The sequence below is a fragment of the Lepidochelys kempii genome, chromosome 12 (assembly GCF_965140265.1).
Source record: "Lepidochelys kempii isolate rLepKem1 chromosome 12, rLepKem1.hap2, whole genome shotgun sequence".
Lineage (NCBI taxonomy): Eukaryota > Metazoa > Chordata > Testudines > Cheloniidae > Lepidochelys > Lepidochelys kempii.
Window position 1 is genome coordinate 1903797 of NC_133267.1, and position 24578 is coordinate 1928374.

The window sequence follows — 24578 nt, forward strand, 5'->3', positions numbered from 1 at the left end:
TCTAGGATTGTAATGTCACCATGTGCATAGCTCAGATGAGCAGTTTGAGCTCTGTATAGCATACTAAACTATACACTGTGCTATGGGCTGCTCTGTCTTTGTGAGAACACCCCTCAAATTCAATCTGCTCTGTGGCGGTGCTTTCCTTTGCGTCTTTGACTTGGGAATGTGCTTTCGCTGATTGAAGACTATTTCCTTATAGAATCATAGAATAGAATATCAGGGTTGGAAGGGACCCCAGAAGGTCATCTAGTCCAACCCCCTGCTCAAAGCAGGACCAATTCCCAGTTAAATCATCCCAGCCAGGGCTTTGTCAAGCCTGACCTTAAAAACCTCTAAGGAAGGAGATTCTACCACCTCCCTAGGTAACGCATTCCAGTGTTTCACCACCCTCCTAGTGAAAAAGTTTTTCCTAATATCCAATCTAAACCTCCCCCACTGCAACTTGAGACCATTACTCCTCGTTCTGTCATCTGCTACCATTGAGAACAGTCTAGAGCCATCCTCTTTGGAACCCCCTTTCAGGTAGTTGAAAGCAGCTATCAAATCCCCCCTCATTCTTCTCTTCTGCAGACTAAACAATCCCAGCTCCCTCAGCCTCTCCTCATAAGTCATGTGTTCTAGACCCCTAATCATTTTTGTTGCCCTTTGCTGGACTCTCTCCAATTTATCCACATGCTGTAGGGAATGGCGTCAATTCTGTTTGGTAGGTTCTTTGCATGTGTAGGTCATGGTTAAGGGTACAATTAAGTCCTAGGTATTTTTAGTAAGTCATGCACAAGTCATGGGCAATAAACAAAAATTCATGACCTGTGACCTGTCCATGACTTATACTAAAAATACCTGTGTTTAAATGGGGGTGGGAGGGGCTGCTGGGTGTGTGTGTGTGTGTGTGGGGATACTGTTGGGGGGTGGGAGGGGCTCCTGGGGCGAGCGGCTCCAGCTCCTGGGGGCCACAGACTGCAACTGCTCCAACCGGCCGGGGCCTGCCGCCCAGAGCCGTGGACTGCGGCTGCTCTGGCCGGCTGGGGACAGCTGCTCAGGGCTGCTCCAGTAGCTGGCTTGCTGCTTGGGCACTGCAGAAGTCACGGAGGTTGCAGAAAGTCATGGAATCCGTGACTGCCATGACTGACGCGGAGCCCTAATCGTGGTAAAAGCACTCTTCAGTGTCCAGCTTTGAATGCAGTCTCACTGTACTATGCCTCATTGGACAGTAGTCTTCCTTCCACCTGTCTCTTGCTGGAGTGCAAGTATAGGGTGCATGTTATCAACAGGCAGCTAAAAATACACTCTAGAGCTGGAATGCCCAGTGCGGTTTTGTTTGTAGCAGGGGTTGCAGGCATCTGGACATGGGATCTGCCCAGTCAATGGAGTACTCCAAACAGAGAGGGCTTTTAACTAACAGAGTTTATTACTCTAACATCAGCTCAAGTTACCAGGAATTCATGCCTACCTCAGTTCTGGGCTGTTCTTTCTCCCCCTTTTTCCCCCCTTCCCATATCTTAGTGCTGTTCTACACTACGAGGTTAGGTTGAATTTAGCCACATTAGGTTGATTTTATAATGAATGCATCTACACAACCAACCCCGTTCCACCGACCTAAAGGGCTCTTAAAATCGACTGCTGTACTCCTCCCCAATGCAGGGAGTAGCACTAAAATCAACCTTCCTGGGTCGGAATTTGGGGTAGTGTAGATGCAGCGCTGTGCAATTGGATGGTGTTGGCCTCCGGGAACTATCCCAGAGTGCTCCAATGTGACTGCTCTGGACAGCACTTTCAACCCTGATGCACTAGCCAGGTACACAGGAAAAGCACCTGGAACTTTTGAATTTCATTTCCTGTTTGGTCAGCGTGGTGAGCCCAGCAGAACAGGTGACCATACAGTCCCAGAATCACAAACGAGCTCGAGCATGGAGTGAACGGGAGACACTGGATCTGATTGCTGTATGAGGAGAAGAATCTGTGTAGGCAGAACTCTGACCCAGCAGAAGAAATGCTGATATATATGCCAAAATCGCACAGGGCATGGTGGAGAGAGGCTACACCAGAGATGCACAGCAGTGCTGCGTGAAAATTAAGGAGCTCAGGCAAGCTTACCAAAAGATAAAGGAGGCAAATGGTCGCTCTGGGTTAGAGCCCCAGACATGCCGATTCTATGATCAGCTACATGCCATTCTAGGGGGGACCCTACCAGTACCCCAACACTCTCCATGGACACCTGCAAGGTGTCAGCCTCACGCAACACAGATGAGGATTTTGTGGATGAGGAGAATGGATTCTCCGCTAGCCTGCTGCACGTTCTCCTGGGCAGCCAGGACCTTTCCCTCACCCTGGAGCCAATACCCTCTCAGGGCCTATTGTTCCCAGACCCTGAATGCGGAGAAGGCACCTCTGGTGAGTGCACATTTATAATGACACTACAGGAGTTAAAAGCAATTGTGTTTAATGTTTGATTTGCCCTGAACAATTGGGACGCATTCGCAGCCAATACAGCTAATGGAAAAGTCTGTTAACGTGTTTGGGGATGGAGTGGGAATCCTCCAGGTTCATCTCCATGAAGATCTTCTGGAGGTACTCTGAAAGCCTTTGCAGAAGGTTTTTGGGGAGGGCTGCCTTATTTCGTCCTCCATGGTAGGACACTTTACCACGCCAAGCCAGTAGCAAGTGATCTGGAATCATTGCAACACACAGCATGGCAGCGAATGGTCCTGGGTTTTGGTTGCATTCATCCATCATTTGGTCTTTTATCTTTCTGTCCGCCTCAGGAGAGTTACCATTCATAGTCACCTGGTTGAAATAGGGGAAATTTTGTAAGGGAACAGTAATCCCCTCTGTTTGGTGATCCCCGACACATTAGACCCCGAGCATGCTGGGCTGTTTGCGCATGGCTAAAAGGGATCATCCTGGAGAATAGCCACGTGTGTGGGGAGGAGGGGTTTGCTGCACATCCACCCCAAAACCGCAGCCCCTCCTTTTAAATGGCGAACACAGTGGGCATTGGTTGCTATGGGAAAGGAGGGTGCTGCAGTTTGAAACCATTTCCATATGTTATGAACATGAAAGAAGCCAAACCCACGTACCCTTTGGCTTATCATGGCTGCTTGCAAACCAGATTCTGTTGCCCAGCCATGTGTGATGTGTCACCATACCGGCAGGTGCTAAATATAAAAGGAAAATGTGACTTTGTACTTAAAACATTTGTGCTGTCTGCTGTGAATTGCTTGATTCACTGTAAAAGAATCTCCCTTTTGTTCTCAGAAATGTATCTTTAAAGTCTACTCTCCCTCTTCTTCCCCCCTGCAGCCACAAATGCTTCTATGCTCCCTGCATCAACTCTGTCCCTGAGGTTATTGCAGATTAGAAGGTGAAAAAAATGCATCTGTGATGACGTGTTTTCAGAGCTCATGCAGTCCTCCCGCACTGATAGGTTACAGCTGAATGCATGGAGGCATTTGGTGGCAGAGGCCAGAAAAGCATACAGTGAGCGTGATCAGAGCACGCAGGAAGAGATGCTGAGGCTAATGGGGGAGCAAATGGACATGATTCATAGATATTAAGGTCAGAAGGGACCATTATGATCATCCAGTCTGACCTCCTGCATGATGCAGTCCACCAAATCTCACCTACCCGCTCCTGCAATAAACCTCTCACCTATGTCTGAGCTATTGAAGTCCTCAAATCATGGTTTAAAGACATCAAGGTGCAGAGTGACCCGTGCCCCATGCTGCGGAGGAAGGCGAAAAACCCCCAGGGCCTCTTCCAATCTGCCCTAGTGAGCGTTGTCAGTGATCTAAAGTTTTTTTAATAAATAAAGAATGAATGGATTCAGAGCAAAAGGGACTTTATTTCCTGTGCCAGCTGTGGATGAAGGGGGGATGGGGTTTGGCTTACAGGGAAGTACATTCACCAAACGGGGCGGCTTTGCATCAAGGACAAACACACACAACTGTCACACCGTAGCCTGGTCAGTCATGAAATTGTTTTTCAAAGCCTCTTCGATGCGCAGCGCGCCTTGGTGTGCTCTTCTAATTGCCCTGGTGTCTGGCTTTTCAAAACTGGCCGCCAGGCGATTTGCCTCAACCTCCCACCCCACCACAAATGTCTCCCCCTTACTCTCAGATATTATGTAGCACACAGCAAGCAGCAATAACAATGGGAGTATTGCTTTTGCTGAAGTCTAACCTACTCAGCAAACTGTGCCAGCACCCTTTTAAATGTCCAAGGCACATTCCACCACTATTCTGCACTTGCTCAGCCTATAGCTGAACTCCTCCTTCCTGCTGTCCAGGCTGCCTGTGTATGGCTTCATGAGCCCTGGGAGCAAGGGGTAGGCTGGGTCCCCAAGGACAACTATTAGCATTTCAAATTCCTGGTAATGGTAATTTTCTGGTCTGGGAAGAAGGTCCCTCCTTTCAGGTTTCCAAACAGCCCAGAGTCCGAAAGATGCAATTCCACTGAATGCATCTGATGAAGTGAGCTGTAGCTCACGAAAGCTTATGCTCAAATAAACTGGTTAGTCTCTAAGGTGCCACAAGTACTCCTTTTCTTTTTGTGAATACAGACTTTACACAGCTGCTACTCTGAAATCTGTATACAATTGGTTGCTAAAGATCGACTTCTATAATACCGACCTAATTTTGTAGTGTAGACATGCCCTTATTGTGATTTCACCACCTTGTAGCTACACACACAAGCAGCAAACTCTGGTCACCAATAAGAGGGGCTATAATGCCTACTGCATCTGAGAGGTTCATGTCCCGAGGTTGCCCCTGAACTAGAGGCTCTGGTATGATACTTTTCAGAGTAACAGCTGTGTTAGTCTATATTCGCAAAAAGAAAAGGAGTACTTGTGGCACCTTAGAGACTAACCAATTTATTTGAGCATAAGCTTTCGTGAGCTACAGCTCACTTCATCAGATGCATACTGTGGAAAGTATAGAAGATCTTTTTATACACACAAAGCATGGAAAAAAAAATGGGTGTTCACCACTACAAAACATTTTCTCTCCCCCCACCCCACTCTCCTGCTGGTAATAGCTTATCTAAAGTGATCACTCTCCTTACAATGTGTATGATAATCAAGTTAGGCCATTTCTAGCACAAATCCACGTTCTCCCCCACTTCCCCCCCCCCCAAAAAAAACCCCACTCTCCTATTGCTAATAGCTTAAGCTATTACCAACAGGAGAGTGGGTTGGGGGGGGGGGGGGCACCTGGATTTGTGCTGGAAATGGCCTAACTTGATTATCATACACATTGTAAGGAGAGTGGTCACTTTAGATAAGCTATTACCAGCAGGAGAGTGGGGTGGGGGGAGAGAAAATGTTTTGTAGTGGTGAACACCCATTTTTTTTCATGCTTTGTGTGTATAAAAAGATCTTCTATACTTTCCACAGTATGCATCCGATGAAGTGAGCTGTAGCTCACGAAAGCTTATGCTCAAATAAATTGGTTAGTCTCTAAGGTGCCATAAGTACTCCTTTTCTTTTTGGTATGATACTATTTTGTATGAGGCTCCTGCTGTATTTTCTCCTGCAGGCTGGCTGCTGGCTCCACTCGATTCTGTGCTGGCATTGTGAGCACAGTCAGACACTTGTCCATAGAGCTGAAGATGGCTGACTATTCAAACAAGCTTTATGAGCAGTTAGAACAAGAGACAGGAATCAAAACAGGTAAGAAAAGGAACTTCTGGCTCAGTTCCCTGCTGAGTGGATTCACATGAACTCCACTGCTTTCTGGGGCTTGGAATCAGAGTAACACTAGCATGTATGATTGCTGGTTTCTAAGCACTGAATGGGGCTTTAGCCTTCTCAGCTTGGAGACACTCCCATGGCATCCTCACGTTTGGATTGCCTGCTGCAGTCATTTAGAACACAATACTTGTGACCGGTAAAGGCAGAATTGTTGAAAGAAAACTGCCCCCATTATGCTTAAATCAGCAACATAAAAGTTAACTGAGTAAGAGTTAATTAGAATTAGCCATGAAGCTCATACAGATGCATTCATTTTTGTATCTCCAACAGGGGCAGAATCTTAGCATAAAGTACTTGTTTATATTGCACACACACACCTGCATATTAAAGGGGGAGCAGAGGATGAGAGCCCAGTAGCAGTAACTCCACACCTGTTTCCAGCCAGCTTTAATTATAGCATGTGAGAAATATACTGTCACAGATCCACAGGGCGAGTTTGCCTCAAGCTTTTAAACAGTCTGTCAGGGAGCATACCCCTCTTAGTGCTAGTCTCTGCTCAGTGTCCCCGTCCGGTTCCCTTCGTTTGACCCTTTGACCACACTCCTGTCCCTGTTGTTTCATTAGTTGTCCCCTGGATTTATTTGGTGTCCAGGTCCTCTGGATCCCCCTCTTAGGCTGGGGGGGGGATCCTTTAGCAGTGGATGGGCTTTGCCCGCCCACTTCCCGGATCCCAATACAGCTAGTCCCTAGGTCTCCAATTTTTTCAAGGGTTACCCCTGGAGCACCATTACTTTGTGGCTGGGCCTTGGTTTCAGCACCACTGTTTCTCACCATGGCTTCTTCAGTAAGACCAAAAGAACCTGAACTCCTGTTGGAGGGAGACTTTACCCCTTTGGGAGCAGATGTTTGCAGCAACACAGGGCAGCCTTTTCAGTACAGGACAGCTTTTCTTAGTCCACTAGAATACAATATTTTAGGTTCCTTAAATTACAATGGAAGAGCAAAGCTTATATGTACATCCATGCTGGCCAGACAACCTGCCTCTTTTGCCCAGAATGTTCAAGATTAAATCTCTCACTGCACAGGGCAGCTGTATCATAACAGTTTTCTAACACCTCGGTTCTTTGTTTCCAGCCCTAGTCACCCTGTTTGCACATGATCTGCCTCCCTTGGCTCCCAATAATTAAAAGTTAATGTCCAGTCAATGGTCTTCCATCGTATCTCCAAAGGAAGCTAATGATACGTTGGCAATTCTTGATGATTCATTCATACCAATCCTGACATGCTTATGTGACTTACATACATCTCTTAGCTCCCTGTCCTAGAGAAGATGACAGCCCCTTGAGTCATAGTAGATCACAACATAAAAGTGAATGGGGAAACAGTCGTATGTTTTTCATAAAAATACAGAAATTTCCCACATTCTGTACAACTACATAAATAGAACATACTTCATTTTTCAAAGTCAAGCACTCAAAAGTTAGGATATGCCAGTATTAAGTTTCCTTCACAACCTTAATTCAGTCCCCTTGTATGTATGTGTTATGAAACAGTATGCCTCTCACAATGCACAGATTGGATGGTGTTCTCTTAACAGCTGTTCATTGTATGGCACCATGCCTTATTTACTGCATGTTGTTTTGAAGACAGAACTGTTAATTTCCTTATTGGCTTTCCATGATGCTTATCACTACAATATCTGAGGGCTTCACAAACATTAATGAATTTATTTTTACAACACTCCTGTGAGATTAATCATAGAATATCATGGTTGGAAGGGACCTCAGGAGGTCATCTAGTCCAACCCCCTGCTCAAAGCAGGACCAATCCCCAACTAAATTATCCCAGCCAGGGCTTTGTCAAACCTGACCTTAAAAACCTCTAAGAAAGAAGATTCCACCACCTCCCTAGGAAATGCATTCCAGTGCTTTACCACCCTCCTAGTGAAAAAGTTTTTCCTAATATTCAACCTAACCATCACCCACTGCAGCTTGAGACCATTACTCCTTGTTCTGTCATCTGCTACCACTGAGAACAGTCTAGATCCATCTTCTTTGGAACCCCCTTTCAGGTAGTTAAAAGCGGCTATCAAATCCCCCCCTTATTGTTCTCTTCTGCAGACTAAACAATCCCAGTTCATAGAATCATAGAATATCAGGGTTGGAAGGGACCCCTGAAGGTCATCTAGTCCAACCCCCTGCTCGAAGCAGGACCAATTCCCAGTTAAATCATCCCAGCCAGGGCTTTGTCAAGCCTGACCTTTAAAAACCTCTAAGGAAGGAGATTCTACCACCTCCCTAGGTAACGCATTCCAGTGTTTCACCACCCTCTTAGTGAAAAAGTTTTTCCTAATATCCAATCTAAACCTCCCCCAAAGGTTCCCTCAGCCTCTCCTCATAAGTCATCTGCTCCAGCCCCCTAATCATTTTTGTTGCCCTCCGCTAGACTTTGCAATTTTTCCACATTCTTCTTGCAGTGTGGGGCCCAAAACTGGACACAGTACTCCAGATGAGGCCTCACCAATGCCGAAAGGAGGGGAATTATCACATCCCTCGATCTGCTGGCAATGCTCCTCCTTATACACCCCAAAATGCTGTTAGCCTTCTTGGTAACAAGGACACACTGTTGACTCATATCCAGTTTCTTGTCCACTGTAACCCCTAGGTCCTTTTCTGCAGAACTGCTGCTGAGCCATTCGGTCCCTAGTCTGTAGCGGTGCATGAGATTATTCCGTCCTTAGTGCGGGACTCTGCACTTGTCTTTGTTGAACCTTATCAGATTTCTTTTGGCTCAGTCCTCTAATTTGTCTAGGTCCCTCTGTATCCTATTTCTACTCTCCAGCGTATCTACCTCCCAGTTTAGTGTCATCTGCAAACTTGCTGAGGGTGCAATCCATGCCATCCTCCAGATCATTTATGAAGATATTGAACAAAATAGGCCCTAGGACCAACCCTTGGGCCACTCCTCTTGATACTGGCTGCCAACTAGACATGGAGCCATTGATCGCTGCCGGGTGATTTAGCCAGCTTTCTATCCACCTTATAGTCCAGGGGGTGTTAGACCCTATCTGTAAAAGGGGACTAACATATACACTAATTTTGGGTGCCCAATTTGAGACATCTAGGATCTAAATTTTCTGATAGCATTATATAGCACTTAGTATTCAAAATGCAGATCTCAGTTCCATTGATTTTAATTGCAGCTGAGAGCACTCAACACTTCAACAGATCAGACATCAGGATCTCAAGTCAAGCATGCAGAAAATACACACGCAATTAGTGAGCACTATGAAAAGTTTAAGTGATTTGCCAAGTATCATATAGGAACTCCATTACAGAAGCAGGGGTAGAATCCAGTTCTTCAGGCAAGCATTCAGCTGCCTGAACCATGAAATCATCATTTCCCTTCCCACTATCCTCTGCCTCAGTCACCACTCCACTATCGTGATTCACCCCCAGAGCAAGTACCTCTTGTGCACTGAATGAGTCTGGGGTCCTATGGGAAATAGCCTTTCATTACATTATCACATAATCTATCTTGATGTGCATATATATATATATGCAAAAGGGGACAAATTAAGGTTTCAGGGGATCCTTAATTCTAGCATTTCCGGAGTTCTGAGTGCTTGACTTTTAACATAGTTTGTATGTATTTTCCTCGGTTTTTAAATATGCAAACTGGAAAAAACAGAAATTCCATTGTGTGGTATCAAATTGAAACCCACATCGGTCATCAGCAGGGTCAAAACCTTTAGATCCACCATATGAGTTAAACCACAACAATTAATGAAGTAACTAATAGCAGTAACAGGTTGTCACCCTCTGTGGACCAGCACTAGAGGGGATGGGACATTTCCAGCGGGTTTCACAAATAGCAGAGGAACACTGAGACTTAGGGAGCTGAGGTGACATTCTGGGATCTGGAGGGGAATGTGATCTAGTGGGCACAGAGCTTTCTGCCTGCTGTCCCCAAACCTAACCCCTTCTGCCAAGCCCCCTCCAACCTTTCTCTGTCCCAGACTCTCTCCCCTCCCCCAATTCCCAGCTACTTGCCCAACCAATCCCAGTCCCCCTGCCACCCTGCTCCTCATCTGTTCTTTCTGTCCACTGCCAGTCTCCAGTGACACACACCCTGTTCCCCATTACCACTGGATCTCAGTCCTAGTGTCCTTCCTTGGGCTTCTTGGCCAATCTCTGTGTCCCCGCCCCCATCTTCTTGTCCCAGTTTCCTTACCCAGCTAGCCTTAGTTCTTCCCCTGAACTCCATCTCCTCATCACATCTGTCTCCCTTCCTCCCTCTCCCCAACACCTCTGGTTCAAATCCCAATCTTCTCACCTAGTCAGTCCCAATATCCCCACTCCCTTCCCCCAAACTCATCTGATCTCAGTCACCCACTTCCCAGTTTCCAGTCTCTGCCCAGCCAGTCCTATTCTTCTCCCTCTCCTCCAGCTACTTGTCCCAATCTACTCTTCCTGGCATTCCCTTCCCAGGTCCTGTTCCCTCTGCATTCGAATTGGGCAGCTTCCTCCTCCAGTGACCAGCCCTGATTCAGTCTGCAGTGGCACAGAGCTGCAGCTTCAGGGAAAGACCTGCTTAGCCCCAGGCCACAGCATGCTCAGAGTGGACGTAATCTTTGGGGATTTAGATGTGAGACTCTAGCAGGTCTCTGCTGTGCATGTGTGAACTGTGATTTTTTTTCAAAGGCATAGCTTGGTTAAATTTGGTTGATTTTCCCAGGGATGGCAAAAGGTACATCCCTGACACTTAGACTACCCCCTTGCCAAATTTCAGGTCCTTGCTCCAAAGCTGGGGGAACTTTAGCTTTTTAAAAGAAACAGTTGCCAAAATTTTTAACATGGGCAACAAATTTTTCCCTAGCCTCATTCTCAGAATGGCTGAATCATTTAGGCTGAAATTTCAAAATTAACAAAAAAAAAAAAAAAAATCTGTTTGAAGCAGACAGCTGACATGGAAGATTTCAGCCCACACAGTTACCGTTTGGCAGAACTATAAGCAACAGAAAACAGGGTATTACAGTGGAATGTGTCAGGCAACCTTAATAGTCAGCGTTACTAGCCCTGCCTATAATTAAGTTTAATATTTAAAGGGTCATATTCGTCCATTAAAGCCAATGGATTTACCTTGGTGCGAAAAGGTTTACATTCATTTATTGCATGTTAGTTTTTTCGTCAGCTTATTAAGCAGTTATTAGAGCACATGGGGCACTGGTCTGAATCCCTAGTTTTAGCCTCTTCTTGCCCTGCCAGTTTCTCCTTTACTGGGCAGAAATGTGTGGCATATAATCTGTGAGAGTATTTATGAACCTGCATCCGATGAAGTGAGCTGTAGCTCACGAAAGCTTATGCTCTAATAAATTGGTTAGTCTCTAAGGTGCCACAAGTACTCCTTTTCTTTTTGCGGATACAGACTAACACAGCTGCTACTCTGAAATCTGTCTTTATGAACCTGAGTAACTTTTAGTATAAAGCAGAATTAAAATAACTTTAGTAGTCTAAATTAAACTGTGCCTTGTAAAACAATTGTAGGTTACTAGCTAATCAGTATATGAATGTGGGAAGCTTTTTTGACTACTGTGTATTGGAAGCAATGATTCTGCTGAAACATGAGGGCTTGGAGAACCTGCCCAACTTTGACTTGACTTTGGTCATTGTCTTAGGTTACGTGAAGACAGGCTCTATCTCACTGGCTCAGACTCAGGATCGATTGATCTCCCTGAAACGCATTGCCTCAAGGCTCAGGTACATATGAGAGAGAAACTGTACCTGATCTTAAACTTTTCCTGTGCTTGCCTTTCCTGAGAAGCTAATGACAAGCATCCTCTGTGTGTTCTGTGGCAGTGTAATGGGAATACCTTGTGAAATCATGGCTCCAAAACGAGTGGCACAACTACATCCACTAATCAACATTCATGACCTTGTGGGTGCCATGTATGTACCAGAGGATGCAGTCGTATCATCTGCCGATGTGAGTCTTGCTCTGGCAAATGCTGCCTCTCGAAATGGTATGAATATTTTTAATCTATAATATGCCAGCTCCCTTGTGTGATGTCTGCCTTTTTGTTATAAAGGAAAATGACCCTTTCATAGGGATGGTATCAGATTTGGGATTCATCTTATTCTCTTTTGATGACCAAAGTCTACTAATTTCTTTAAAGGAAATATTCTTTAAATCTATTTTTCTCCACCCTAAAGTCAGGTCAGATCTTGTTTGGGTGCCGCATCTTTAGAGATATTTAGTAGAAGGAATCACACACCACAGGCTGCTGTAGTCATTATTTATATACAACCCTACAAGTCTACACAGTGCTTTACAATAGGTAGAAACCCAGATGGGAGCTTAGTCTAAAGGCACAAGTGGATTCATACCAGTCTGGACAGTTTCATTATATATGAGCCTAGAGGGGTGTGAGATCAGAAGCTGGAATATTTAACTGGACAGGTGGATTTTTGGGGATTTGGAGGTGGGCCTGGCATATGCCATTGGAAGCTTGTTCAGTGAGATTGGGGTGGTCTGAAAGAAGGGACAGTGTCATGATTTAGCAAAGGAGATGGGAGTGGAACTTGGTCAGATTGGAGGAAGCTTATGAGGTGAACAAAGGTGGAGGCTGTATGGCAGCGGCATGTTCTTTGTGTATAGCAAGGCGTGAGGCCAACAGCCAATTGCCTTCAATGCTCTGGAAGTGCTATTCTTATAATTTAGCATCTCTTAGTATTGTACTTATGACCTCATATCATTGTCTTTGATTGAGAAAAATGTCGTTCGTCTCACTAAGTGCCACACAGTTGGGTGCCCCAGAACTGCATTGGCTGGATCTTCTGTTTGCCAGCTGGATTTCTGAGTCCCGCTTGTTTTCAGTGTCATTCACTAACTGGGGCAAAAATGAATGACTGTGTTCCCTTGAAATAACCATTAGCTTTTGTATCTGTGCCACCATCCAAACTTAAGACTCCAGCGTTTATAAATAAAGTTTATAGAGTCTTTGGTTTACAGAGTTCCTTCCTCACACTTCCTTCCTCCATAAATGCCATCTGTGCTCCCTATTTGTTTGCTCCTGTCGCCCAGTATAAGTCTCCTCCAAAAAAGGTTGTAACTCCAGCTCACTGCATTGCAGGATCTGTCCTGCTCCGTTGTACGCAAGCCCTTCTGCTAGTTTCCCTGTCAGAGGGTTTCAGCTAGATCAGGGAATGCCTGTGTCTGACACGGAGGAGAGATGGTTCTTTTGGCTTTGGGGGTAGCAGCCTGATTTTTTCATCCTCTCAGTAAGGCCTGTGGTATCCTGACTACTTTCTCTGGCCTCTCTCTGCAGGTGTCCAGATCCATGAGCGGACAAGCATCAGCCATGTCATGGTCCAGAAGGGTTTTGTGACTGGAGTGGAGACTGACAGAGGACAGATTGAATGCCAGTATTTTGTCAACTGTGCTGGGCAGGTTAGATCTGATGGAAATTTCCCCCTCTGTGTCCTCTTGTAAGGACTCCCAGTGTATTCGGTAGCTGTAATAGCAGAGGAGGAGATCATTCAGTAACCAGTGAAAAGAGCATGTCACGTTTCTTCAGAACAAACGCACGCTTGTCAACCCCAAAAATAGGAAAATATTGGTTACATCCCGAAATAGCTGAGTTCACACCCTCTGTCTCCATGCTATCTCTATCCTAATTAGAGCAGTCCTAACAAGCAGTGCTAAGTTTCTGCCACCCATGTATTTGTTTTTAATAGTATTTTTACTTTATAAAGAAGTGTATATGTTCTGTATTTTCTCTGCAGTTTCATGCATTATAATGTTAAGGTTCACTTTGGCCTGATCTGCTGCAGTACATCAAAGGCATGCCAAAGGCATCAAAGGCATACCCCAGAATGGTAGTTATATTTAAGTCCTGGTCTACACTACGAGTTTAGGTCGAATTTAGCGGCGTTAGATCAATTTAACCCTGCACCTGTCCACACGACGAAGCCATTTTGTTGACTTAATGGGCTCTTAAAATTGATTTCTGTAGTCCTCCGTGACGAGGGGATTAGCGCTTAAATTGACATCGCTGGGTCAAATTTGGGGTAGTGTGGACGCAATTTGACGGTATTGGCCTCTGGGAGCTATCCCAGAGTGCTCCAGTGTGACCGCTCTGGACAGCACTCTCAACTCTGCGAAGGCTTTTCCTGTCTACCTGGCCAGTGCATCGAACTTCTGAATTTCATTTCCTGTTTGGCCAGCGTGGCAAGCTGATCAGTACAGGTGACCATGCCGATCTCATCAGCAGCGGTGATCATGGAGTCCCAGAATCGTAAAAGAGCTCCAACATGGACCGAACAGGAGGTACTGGATTTGATCACTGTATGGGGAGAAGAATCGGTGCTATCAGAACTTCATTCCAAAAAACAAAATGTCAAAATATTTGAAAAAAAATCTCCAAGGGCATGAAGGACAGAGGCTATAACGGACCTGCAGCAGTGCCACATGAAACTTAAGGACCTCAGGCAAGCCTACCGAAGAGGCAAACACTCGGGGTCAGACCCCCAAGCATGCCGCTTCTATGATGAGCTGCATGCAATTCTAGGGGGTGCCCCTACAAATAACCCACCCCTGTTCATGGACTCCTGCAAGGGAGTCTCACGCAATAGGGATGAGGATTTTGGGGACGAGGAAGATGATAGCGCACACCAGGCAAGTGGAGAAACCGTTCTCCCCAACAGCCAGGAACTGTTGATCACCCTGGAGACAGTACCCTCCCAACCCAGGCTCCTGGACCTTGAAGGTGGAGAAGGCACCTCTGGTGAGTGTACCTTTGTAAATATAATACACAGTTTAAAAGCAAGTGTGTTTAATGATGAATTTGCCCTGAAGACTTGGGATGCATTCGCAGCCAGTACAGTTACTGGAAAAGTCTGTTAACGTTCTGGGGATGGAGCGGAAATCCTTCAGGGACATCTCAATGAAGCTCTCCTGGAGGTACTCCCAAAGCCTTTGCAAAAGGTTTCTGGGGAGGGCAGCCTTATTGCGTCCTCCATGGTAGGACACTTTACCATGCCATGCCAGTAGCACGTAGTCTGGAATCATTGCATAAGAAAGCATGGCAGCGTGTGGTCCCGGTGTTTGCTGGTATTCAAGCAACATCTGTTCTTTATCTCTCTGTGTTATCCTCAGGAGAGTGATATCATTCATGGTCACCTGGTTGAAATAGGGGAATTTTATTAAGGGGACATTCAGAGGTGGCCAGTCCTGGGCTGTTTGCCTGTGGCTGAAAAGAAATCATCCCTGCTGTTAGCCATGTGGTGGGGGGAGGGGTTAAGCGATCATCCCAGAGAATTGGGTGTTGAGGGGGTTTAGTTGGGTTTGTGCTGCACATTAACCTGAAAACATCAGCCCCTCCTTTTAAATGGTCAGTGTGTCTTTTTAAATACTACTCTCCCTTTTTTCCTCCCACAGCTGCAAATGCCGCTATCATCTCCGTCCCAGAGGCTAGCGCAGATAAGAAGGTGAAAAAAACGCACTCGAGATTAAATGTTCTCTGAGCTCATGCAGTCCTCCTGCACTTAAAGAGCCCAGCAGAATGTGTGGAGGCAGACATTGTCAGAGTCCAGGAAAGCACAAAATGCACGTGAGGACAGATGGCTGGAGCAACAGGAGAGGTGGCGGCAGTGTGATGAGAGGAGGCAGGATGCAATGCTGAGGCTACTGGAGGATCAAACTGATATGCTCCAGCATAAGGTTGAGGTGCAGGAAAGGCAGTAGGAGCACAGACTGCCACTGCAGCCCCTGTGTAACCAACCACTCTCCTCCCCATGTTCCATAGCTTCCTCACCCAGATGCCCAAGAACAGGAGGGGAGGGGGCTCTGGGCACCCAACCATTCCACCCCAGAGGACTGCCCAAGCAACAGAAGGCTGGCATTCAATAAGTTTTGAAGTGCAGTGTGGCCTTGTCCTCCCCTCCTCCCCCACCCCTCCCGGGCTACCTTAGTAGTTATCCCCCTATTTGTGTGATGAGTTAATAAAGAATGCATGAATTTGAAACAATGACTTTATTGCCTCTGCAAGCAGTGATCGAAGTGGGGAGGGGAGGGCGGTTGGCTTACAGGAAGTAGAGTGAACCAAGGGGGTGGGTTTTCATCAAGGAGAAACAAACAGAACTGTCACACCGTAGCCTGGCCAGCCATGAAACTGGTTTACAAAGCTTCTCTGATGCGCAGCGCACCCTGCTGTGCTCTTCTAACTGCCCTGGTGTCTGGCTGTGCAAAACTAGCAGCCAGGTGATTTGCCTCAACCTCCCACCCCGCCATAAACGTCTCCCCCTTACTCTCAGATATTGTGGAGCACACAGCAAGCAGTAATAACAGTGGGAATATTGGTTTCGCTGAGGACTGAGTCAGTAAACTGCACCAGCGAGCTTTTAAAAGTCCAAATGCACATTCTACCACCATTCTGCACTTGCTCAGCCTGTAGTTGAAGAGCTCCTGACTACTGTCCAGGCTGCCTGTGTACGGCTTCATGAGCCATGGGAGCAAGGGGTAGGCTGGGTCCCCACGGGTAACTATAGGCATTTCAACATCCCCAACAGTTTTTTTCTGTTCTGGAAAGCAAGTCCCTTGCTGCAGCTCTTCAGACAGACCAGAGTTCCTGAAGATGCGAGCGTAATGAACCTTTCCCGGCCATCCCACGTTTGATGTTGGTGAAACGTTCTTTGTGATCCACCAGTACTTGCAGCACCATTGAAAAGTACCCCTTTCGGTTTATGTACTGGCTGCCTTGGTTCTCCAGTTCCAAGTAAGGGATATGTGTTCAGTCTATCGCCCCACCACAGTTAGGGAATCCCATTGCAGGAAAGCCATCCACTATGACCTGCACATTTCCCAGAGTCACTACCCTTGATAGCAACAGCTCAGTGATTGCGTTGGCTACTTGCAGCACAGCAGCCCCCACAGTAGATTTACCGACTCCAAATTGATTCCCGACTGACCGGTAGTTGTCTGGCATTGCAAGCTTCCAAAGGGCTATCATCACTCACTTGTGAACTGTGAGGGCTGCTCTTATCTTGGTATTCTTGCGCTTCAGGGCAGGGGAAAGCAAGTCACAAAGTTCCATGAAAGTGCTCTTACGCATGTGAAAGTTTCTCAGTCACTGGGAATCATCCCAGACCCACAACACTATGCGGTCCCACCAGTCTGTGCTTGTTTCTCAGGCCCAGAATCGGCTTTCCACGGCATGAACCTGCCCCATTACCACCATGATGTCCAAATTGCCAGGGCCCGTGCTTTGAGAGAAGTCTGTGTCCATGTCCTCATCACTCTCATCACCGCGCTGCCATTACCTCCTCACCTGCTTTTGCAGGTTCTGGTTCTGCATATACTTCATGATAATGCGCGAGGTGTTTACAATACTCATAACTGCTGCAGTGATCTGAGTGGGCTCCATGCTTGCTGTGGTATGGCGTCTGCAGGAGAGCAGAGTTGCAGGGGAAGTAGTGGTTGGATGACCAGTTTTGCAGACCTACTGCACAGTCTGCTACTAGGACACAACAGCTTAGCGGGCTGCACGCTCGCCGAGGTATGGCGAGACGAGAGCAGGAGAGCAGAGTTGCAGCGGAAGCGGTGGATGACGACAGTCATATAGAGGACCTGTGAGACCACCAGGAGAGCAGAGTGGCAGCAGAAGCGCTGGTCGGAAGACCAGTTTTTCCGACCTACTGCACCGTCTGCTGCCAGAGCAGGAGAGCAGAGTGGCAGCGGAAGCTGTTGTTCGATGACTATAGTTAGCATCCTACTGCACCGGCTGCTGAAAGCAGTATGGGGCCCGCATGGAAAAAAGGCGCGAAATGATTGTCTGCTGTTGCTTTCACGGAGGGAGGGGCAACTGATGACATGTACCCAAAACCACCCGCGACAATGTTTTTGCCCCATCAGGCATTGGGAGCTCAACCCAGAATTCCAATGGGCAGCGGAGACTGTGGGAACTGCGGGATAGCTACCCACAATGCAACGCTCCAAAAGTCTATGCTAGCCTCAGTACTGTGGACGCACTTTGCCAACTTAATGTGCTTAGTGGGGACACACACAATCGACTGTGTAAAATCGCTTTCTAAAAAATCGACTTCTATAAATTCAACAGTTACAGAGTAACAGCCGTGTTAGTTTGTATTCGCAAAAAGAAAAGGAGTACTTGTGGCACCTTAGAGACTAACCAATTTATTTGAGCATAAGCTTTCGTGAGCTACAGCTCACTTCATCGGATGCATACTGTGGAAAATACAGAAGATGTTTTTATACACACAAACCATGAAAAATGGGTGTTTATCACTACGAAGGGTTTTCTCTCCCCCCCCACCTCACTCTCCTGCTGGTAATAGCTTATCTAAAGTGATCACTCTCCTTACAATGTGTATGATAATCAAGGTGGGCCATTTCCAGCACAAATCCAGGTTATCATACACATTGTAAGGAGAGTGATCACTTTAGATAAGCTATTACCAGCAGGAGAGTGGGGTGGGGGGAGAGAAAACCCTTCGTAGTGATAAACACCCATTTTTCATGGTTTGTGTGTATAAAAACATCTTCTGTATTTTCCACAGTATGCTTCCGATGAAGTGAGCTACAGCTCACTTCAGCTTATGCTCAAATAAATTGGTGAGTCTCTAAGGTGCCACAAGTACTCCTTTTCTTTTTATAAATTCAACCTAATTTCATAGTGTAGACATACCCTAAGAGGAGACTAGTGCATGCTGTTTGCTTGGCACTGTAATCTAAGTGGCAGCCTGTTAAGAAGCATCCTGCAGTGTGGCAATACACACCTGCCAAGTCTCACTCAGTGGGAGGGGTACATCTTTCTGAGGTGAAGGACTTTGCTGTGACTCTTAATGAGACTATTGAATCTCCATAATGTTTCTGAAAACCTCCCTCATTCTAACTGTCACAGCTTGTCAGCCCTGAAGATATATTTGCCAGTTGATGTTTCTCAGCCTGCAACTGGCCATCTTGGTAACATGGGACCGCAGCAGTCCAGGAGCCCAAGAGAAGAATCATTGTCTATTATGTTTTCTTCAGAAGCCAAACCAATAGTGACTTCACTGTATAAATTCTTCTTCTTCGTCTTGTTTATTTTATATCATGATAGCACCTAGAAGCCTCAGTCATGGACTAGGCCCCCATTGTGGTAGTTGCTGTTCAAACACAACAAAAAGATCTTCCCTTCCCCAAAGAGCTTATAATCTAAGTAGAGAGGGGGGAAAAAAGTAAATTTCTTCTCTGTCTAAGGCAATATTGCAGCAGCGTAGACATGGACCTGCTCTGGTGCTGTAGCAAAAGCACTCCGATGAAGACAAAATAGGCCTGTGACTCGGCTTTCTCCCTGTCACTTCCATCCCAACTAACCCTTTCTGGTTTCAGTGGGCCTACGAGCTGGGTCTCTCCAGTGAAGAGCCGGTCAGTATCCCGCTGCACGGCTGTGAGCACTTTTACCTCTTGACACGTCCCTTGAAGAAGCCACTAGAGAGCAACACACCAAGTGAGGACTCTCCCACTTTGTTTTATTTTGCTGGTGAACTCTCTCTATCCTTCCAAAGTCAAGGCTGGCTGGAGAGTAGAGCTGATGTGTGCAGACCTGAACTCTGCCAGGAATGTGCCTGGCGTTCAGGCTCACTTGCTCTGAGTGCCCTCTCTCAGAGTTGAGGTGGGGAATAGTTGTCAATTTACTCAAATATAAACTCTTGCCACAAAAGATGAGCTCTTTTGGGTTTACCAGCTCAGCTAGCAAAGATTGTGGCTTGGGAATGATTTTGACTCTTGCTTTACAGGTGGTTGCATCTCTGTTGGATGCATCAACTATGCACCACATGCTCTGGAGGGATTGTGCTAACCTTGCTATTATGTTCTCCTTGGAGGCTGCTGTGCCCATATGGGCCATGTATTTCTCTCTTTCAGATGAAGTTAAGGCTTTACAATGGCATTTGCATGTCATTGAGCAGTAGGGGGCATCCAGTGTACTTGAGATAACTACACTTCCCTCCCCACACACCTGGCTTTTGGCTCCCTTGAAGGAGAGCGCACATATGGATACCAGTGCTGGGAAGTGGAAAACTCGCGTGCTCATGCGCACACACACGTGCAGTCTGTCTTTTTCTCTAGCAAGCATTTCCGCAACTAGTAAGTAATGGTTATGCTCCCCTAGGAACCCAGCTCTCTGACCTGAGGGCCTGATTCACTCTCTAGTGAATTCTCTTCACTGACTGATTTGTTAGTCATTTTTGTATTCCCAGCCTCTCTGTGTGGGGAGCATGGTCTATTTTGATATAAACAAAGTTGTAATTTGTCCTGCACTTCCCAATCCTTCAACATGCTCTCATGTTTCCTCTGCAGCTATCGTGGACCCAGACGGCAGGATCTATATCCGCAGTTGGCAAGGTGGCATCCTCTCAGGTGGCTTTGAGAAGAACCCCAAGCCCATCTTTACTGAGGGCCGGAACCAGCTTGAGATTCAGAATCTGCATGAGGACTGGGATCACTTTGGTATGCTAATCAGATAGGGTTTACAGCAGGGTGGATTTGATTTAAATGAGGATTTAAATCAGTAGTTAGGAAGACTCGATTTAATAATGGATTTCTACATAAAGGGGCATTTTTGTTGGTTGTTATAACCTTAATACATATTCTTCAGAACTCCGAGATAGATGTACGTTTCATTTTTAGAAGTTACACACTGTACATTTTTAAAGTGATTTATTTTGAAAACTTTTCAGATTAGTTTTACAGCTATATCAGAAAATGAATGCTTGTTTGGTTATTTCATTTACCAAAGGTAATTGACGCAGATATTTTATGAAGTCATTGGGAGGTGAACTATCTTTAATTCAACAGGTTAATGATTAATATTTGGAGGATTTTCTTGCCATGCTGTATTAGGAAGAGAACATCACCAGACAGACATTTAAATTGTTTTATTTAACTAAAACAACAGCGTTATTCTGTAAAAGCGGCAAAGACTCCTGTGGCACGTTACAAACTAACAGACGTATTGGAGCTTTCATGGGTGAATACCCACTTCTTCAGATGCATGTTATGCAACATTATTCTGGATTTTTTCTTCAATAGCAAACGTATAATATTTTAACAAAACATGCATATGAATTTTTTAATTTAGTTAAACGTTCAAGTTTTTTAAAACCAGGTTTGTTTAAAATTGTTTAACTAAATTGAATTAAAAAAACCACAAATTAAATCGACTCTGTCAGCCAGGTCAACATAAAATATTGGCTTCTGCAGCAAACTCAGTCATCTTCACCTTCATTTTCCTGTTTGTTCATAATCTGGAAAAGAAAAACAATCTTTCCTGCTTTTTCAGGTCCCAAACGATTTCTCAATTTGGAATGAATTAGTCCAAAGGAAGAAAATATTCTTTCTACACCAGCAGAAGAAGCTACTGCTGTTAAAAGTGAGATTATCACTTCCACAGTCTCTGAATCCAAATGCTTAAGTGACTTCCACCAGTTCACTGGTGTGACTTTCTTTAAAACATCATCAACAGACATATATTTCTTGAATGGTTCACCCTTAGCTCTGAAGTTTATTATAGTTGGCATTATGGAGGGATGATTGCTGGATGTCCATGTCACAGCCAACTCCTCTTCTTCAGCAGTTAAGGTTTGACCCTGGTACTGAGTATTGAGAATATTTGCAAGAAAATCAGCTGGAGATAGTGCTTGTCCCATTTGTTTTTTTGGTGCTTGTAATTTAACTCTGTTGTTGTGGAGGGCAACAAAAATGATTAGGGGGCTGGAGCACATGACTTATGAGGAGAGGCTGAGGGAACTGGGATTGTTTAGTCTGCAGATGAAAAGAATGAGGGGGAATTTGATAGCTGCTTTCAGCTGCCTGAAGGGGGTTCCAAAGAGGATGGATCTAGACTGTTCTTAGTGGTAGCAGATGACAGAACGAGGAGTAATGGTCTCAAGTTGCAGTGGGGGAGGTTTAGCTTGGATGTTAGGAAAATCTTTTTCACTAGGAGGTTGTGAAGCACTGGAATGCATTACCTAGGGAGGTGGTGGAATCTCCTTCCTTAGAGGTTTTTAAGGTCAGGCTTGACAAAGCCCTGGCTGGGATGATTTAGTTGGGGACTGGTCCTGCTTTGAGCAAGAGGTTGGGCGAGATGACCTCCTGAGGTCCCTTCCAACCCTGATATTCTATGATTGCATATTTCTCTTTTTAAGATCTCACTCAGTTCCTTCCAAATTTCAACAGCGTCAGCCATAAAACAGCTATTTCCCTGCATTTTGTTCAAGGCGACAGAAACAGGCTTCCGGATACTCAGCGTGTGTTCAACCTTTCTCTTAAGCCCAATGTTGGGAACTTTGGCTGTGACAGTGCCATCTATTTTTTCACACTTTTGTTCACAAACTGTCATCAGATTAGGTTAGTTCTTGATCTAGTGCTCAAAACAGACCAGTACTGAGTTTCATTGCATGACTTGTGGGAGAGTGAGCTTGATTTCTCCTACTTTTTTCAGAGCAGTAGCTGCAAAGTGGTTGTTATGGAAGTATTTTGCAATTTCAACAACATTAGCCTTTATTTCTGGAACACTGAAGTCTTTGGCTAAGAGATGCATCAAATGAGCACTGCAACCGTATGTTATTAGCTTAGGACTCTCTTCTAAATAATTTCTTCTCATCTTGGATACATTTGCAGCATTGTCTGTGACCAAGCTGTGTACTAGACATTTGAATTTTTTTTCAGTTTGTTATAGCTTTTATTTCTGCTACTTGTAAGTATTCTGCTGTGTGTGCATTTTGTGATGTATCAGTTGTTGCTCTTCGAGAGGGGTCCCTGGGGGTGCTCCACTGTAGGTGTTGGTGCGCCCTTGCGCCATTGTTTGGAGACTTTTACAGCAGTACCCGTATCAGCTGCGCATGTGCGGAGCCTGCCTCACATACCAGTCTTGTCTTAATAGTGTGCATGCGCGGCCGAACTCCTCAGTTCCTTCTCTACCATCCCCTGCCGGAGTTGGACCTGGAGTAGACTCGTTAAAACTTTTTCTCTTACCAATTCTACATCCTTTTCCCCCCCTTGGTTTAGCACTCTAGTTACTAGATAAGTTCATCCCTCAAAAAAAAAATTTCCCCCTTGTTCCTCTCAGCCTCCAGCCGACGCTAATATGCCTGGCTTCCCAGGATTTAAGCAGTGCACTATGTGCAGGGACACCATCCCTATCTTGGATGGTCACTTCCAGTGTATAAAGTGCCTGGGGGAGCCCCTCATTCTTCAGAAATGTGCCCATTGTTCCAAATTAAAATCCAGGGCAAGTAAAGATTGCTGAAAATGATTCTTCGGCAGGAGTCACTCGGACCTGCTTCTGACCCAGGTATGGGCTCCTCAGTGAACCGCAGCCCTCCCGTCTCCAAAAAGGACAAAAGAGAAAACGCCCGCCTCCTCACCCAGAAGGGAAACATTGCAAGCAAAAAGGTTACTGAGCAGGTCTTTTTCTTCTGTGCAGACCTTCTCTCAGCTCAGCACCTTGGGTGTGCCGGGTTCCTCCAGCATCGTGCTAATCCTGCCTCTGGCTGCAGCGACAGCACAAGCTCCTGGTGCCAAGGCTTCAGGCTTCCAGTTGCCTGCCTCTCTCATGGCACCGTTCGGCACTGCAGTGGACACGGTGCCAGCACAGAGGACCTTCCCAGAACAGACTCGGGCTGCTCTTACCTTCCCGGCACCACCAACCTCAGCGCATGCATTGAGCGCTACAGTGCAGAGAACGTCGGTGCTGAATGACCCTCCAGCGCCACAGGCGCTCCTAACAGAGGGTTATTCACACAGGCTCTCCGGCATCGCAGTTCATTCATGCACCGGACCTACAGGTGTCACCTAATCTACAGTCTCATCTACTTGACACCTATTTTTTTTTCCGGACATTCGCATGCGGTCTGGACAGCTGTCTCCTCCTATATCTCACTTTTCTAGTGGTGAGGAAGCCATAGTGCAGGGAGACTTTTCATCATACTAGTTCTCCCAGTCACAGACCCAAATCAGCAGTGGTCACACAAAATCTAGGTCTTCGTTCATCAAAGACCTCTCTCCCTGGTATACAAACCCGTGGATGGCACCACCTATGTCCTTCCCCGGTCAGTGGCAATACTGAGGTCCGTGGGCACCATATAAGCGATTCCACTATGATAACCAAGATGCCAGAAATAGGAGTAATGCCACCTCGCCACCACCAGTGCATACGGCTACAAATGAGACACAACAACAAGCTGTTACTCCACACTTTGATGAACACACTACACATGCTTCCCCAACCCTTCTGGAGCCCGTATCCACACAGGATGAGGCTATACTGCCTGCCCCACCAACACGGTCGGATGATTTCTTAAAATTTCAAGACCCCTTCAAAAGAGTCGCCAACGAGTTGAGGATTAATCTGGAGTAAGTTTCTGAAAATCAGCATGAGATGACTGATCTCCTGCAACCTACCTCCATATCCAAGATTGCCTTACCTATAAATTCAGCCATAATGGATCCTGCCAAAACCATATGGCAGACTACTAGCACACTTACCTGTAAGCGAGCTGACCGGAAATACTTTATTCCTTCCAAAGGGTCTGAGTTCCTTTTTACTCACCCAGCATCAAACTCATTGGTAGTAGAGGCAGCTAACCAAAAGAACAAACACCAGTTTCCCAGGTCTACCCCAACTGTTAAAGACAGTAAAAAGCTGGACCTGCTTGATCATAAAGTGTATGCTTCGTCCACATTACAATTCTGGATATCTAATTATTCATCCGTTCTGGCAAAACATGACCACAAAAACTATGAGAAACTCATGGACTTTATTGATGACATTCCAGAGAGCAAAAAAAAATCAGTTTAAAGCCATAGTCTCTGAGGGACAAATCCT

The 24578-nt window shown here is 45.8% G+C and overlaps 1 protein-coding gene across 18 annotated transcripts in view; it reads left to right on the forward strand.

The window, feature by feature from the left end:
* Positions 1-24578, forward strand: part of PDPR (pyruvate dehydrogenase phosphatase regulatory subunit) — a 114564-nt gene that overhangs the window by 11788 nt on the left and 78198 nt on the right. For 8 of the 18 annotated variants that reach the window (XR_012154441.1, XM_073307107.1, XM_073307108.1 and 5 more), the window contains exons 3-8: positions 5538-5671; positions 11370-11451; positions 11551-11714; positions 13020-13141; positions 19082-19199; positions 20051-20200. Coding sequence is in view for 16 of the 18 variants with exons in the window: in XM_073307107.1 (XP_073163208.1) it covers positions 5538-5671; positions 11370-11451; positions 11551-11714; positions 13020-13141; positions 19082-19199; positions 20051-20200 (770 nt within the window). In the remaining 2 variants the exon portion in view is untranslated. Of the gene's footprint in view, positions 1-961; positions 2395-3303; positions 3365-5537; positions 5672-11369; positions 11452-11550; positions 11715-13019; positions 13142-19081; positions 19200-19248; positions 19838-20050; positions 20201-21040; positions 21123-24578 lie in introns of those variants that run through there. The other 10 variants (XM_073307104.1, XM_073307103.1, XM_073307102.1 and 7 more) reach the window with 9 other exon arrangements.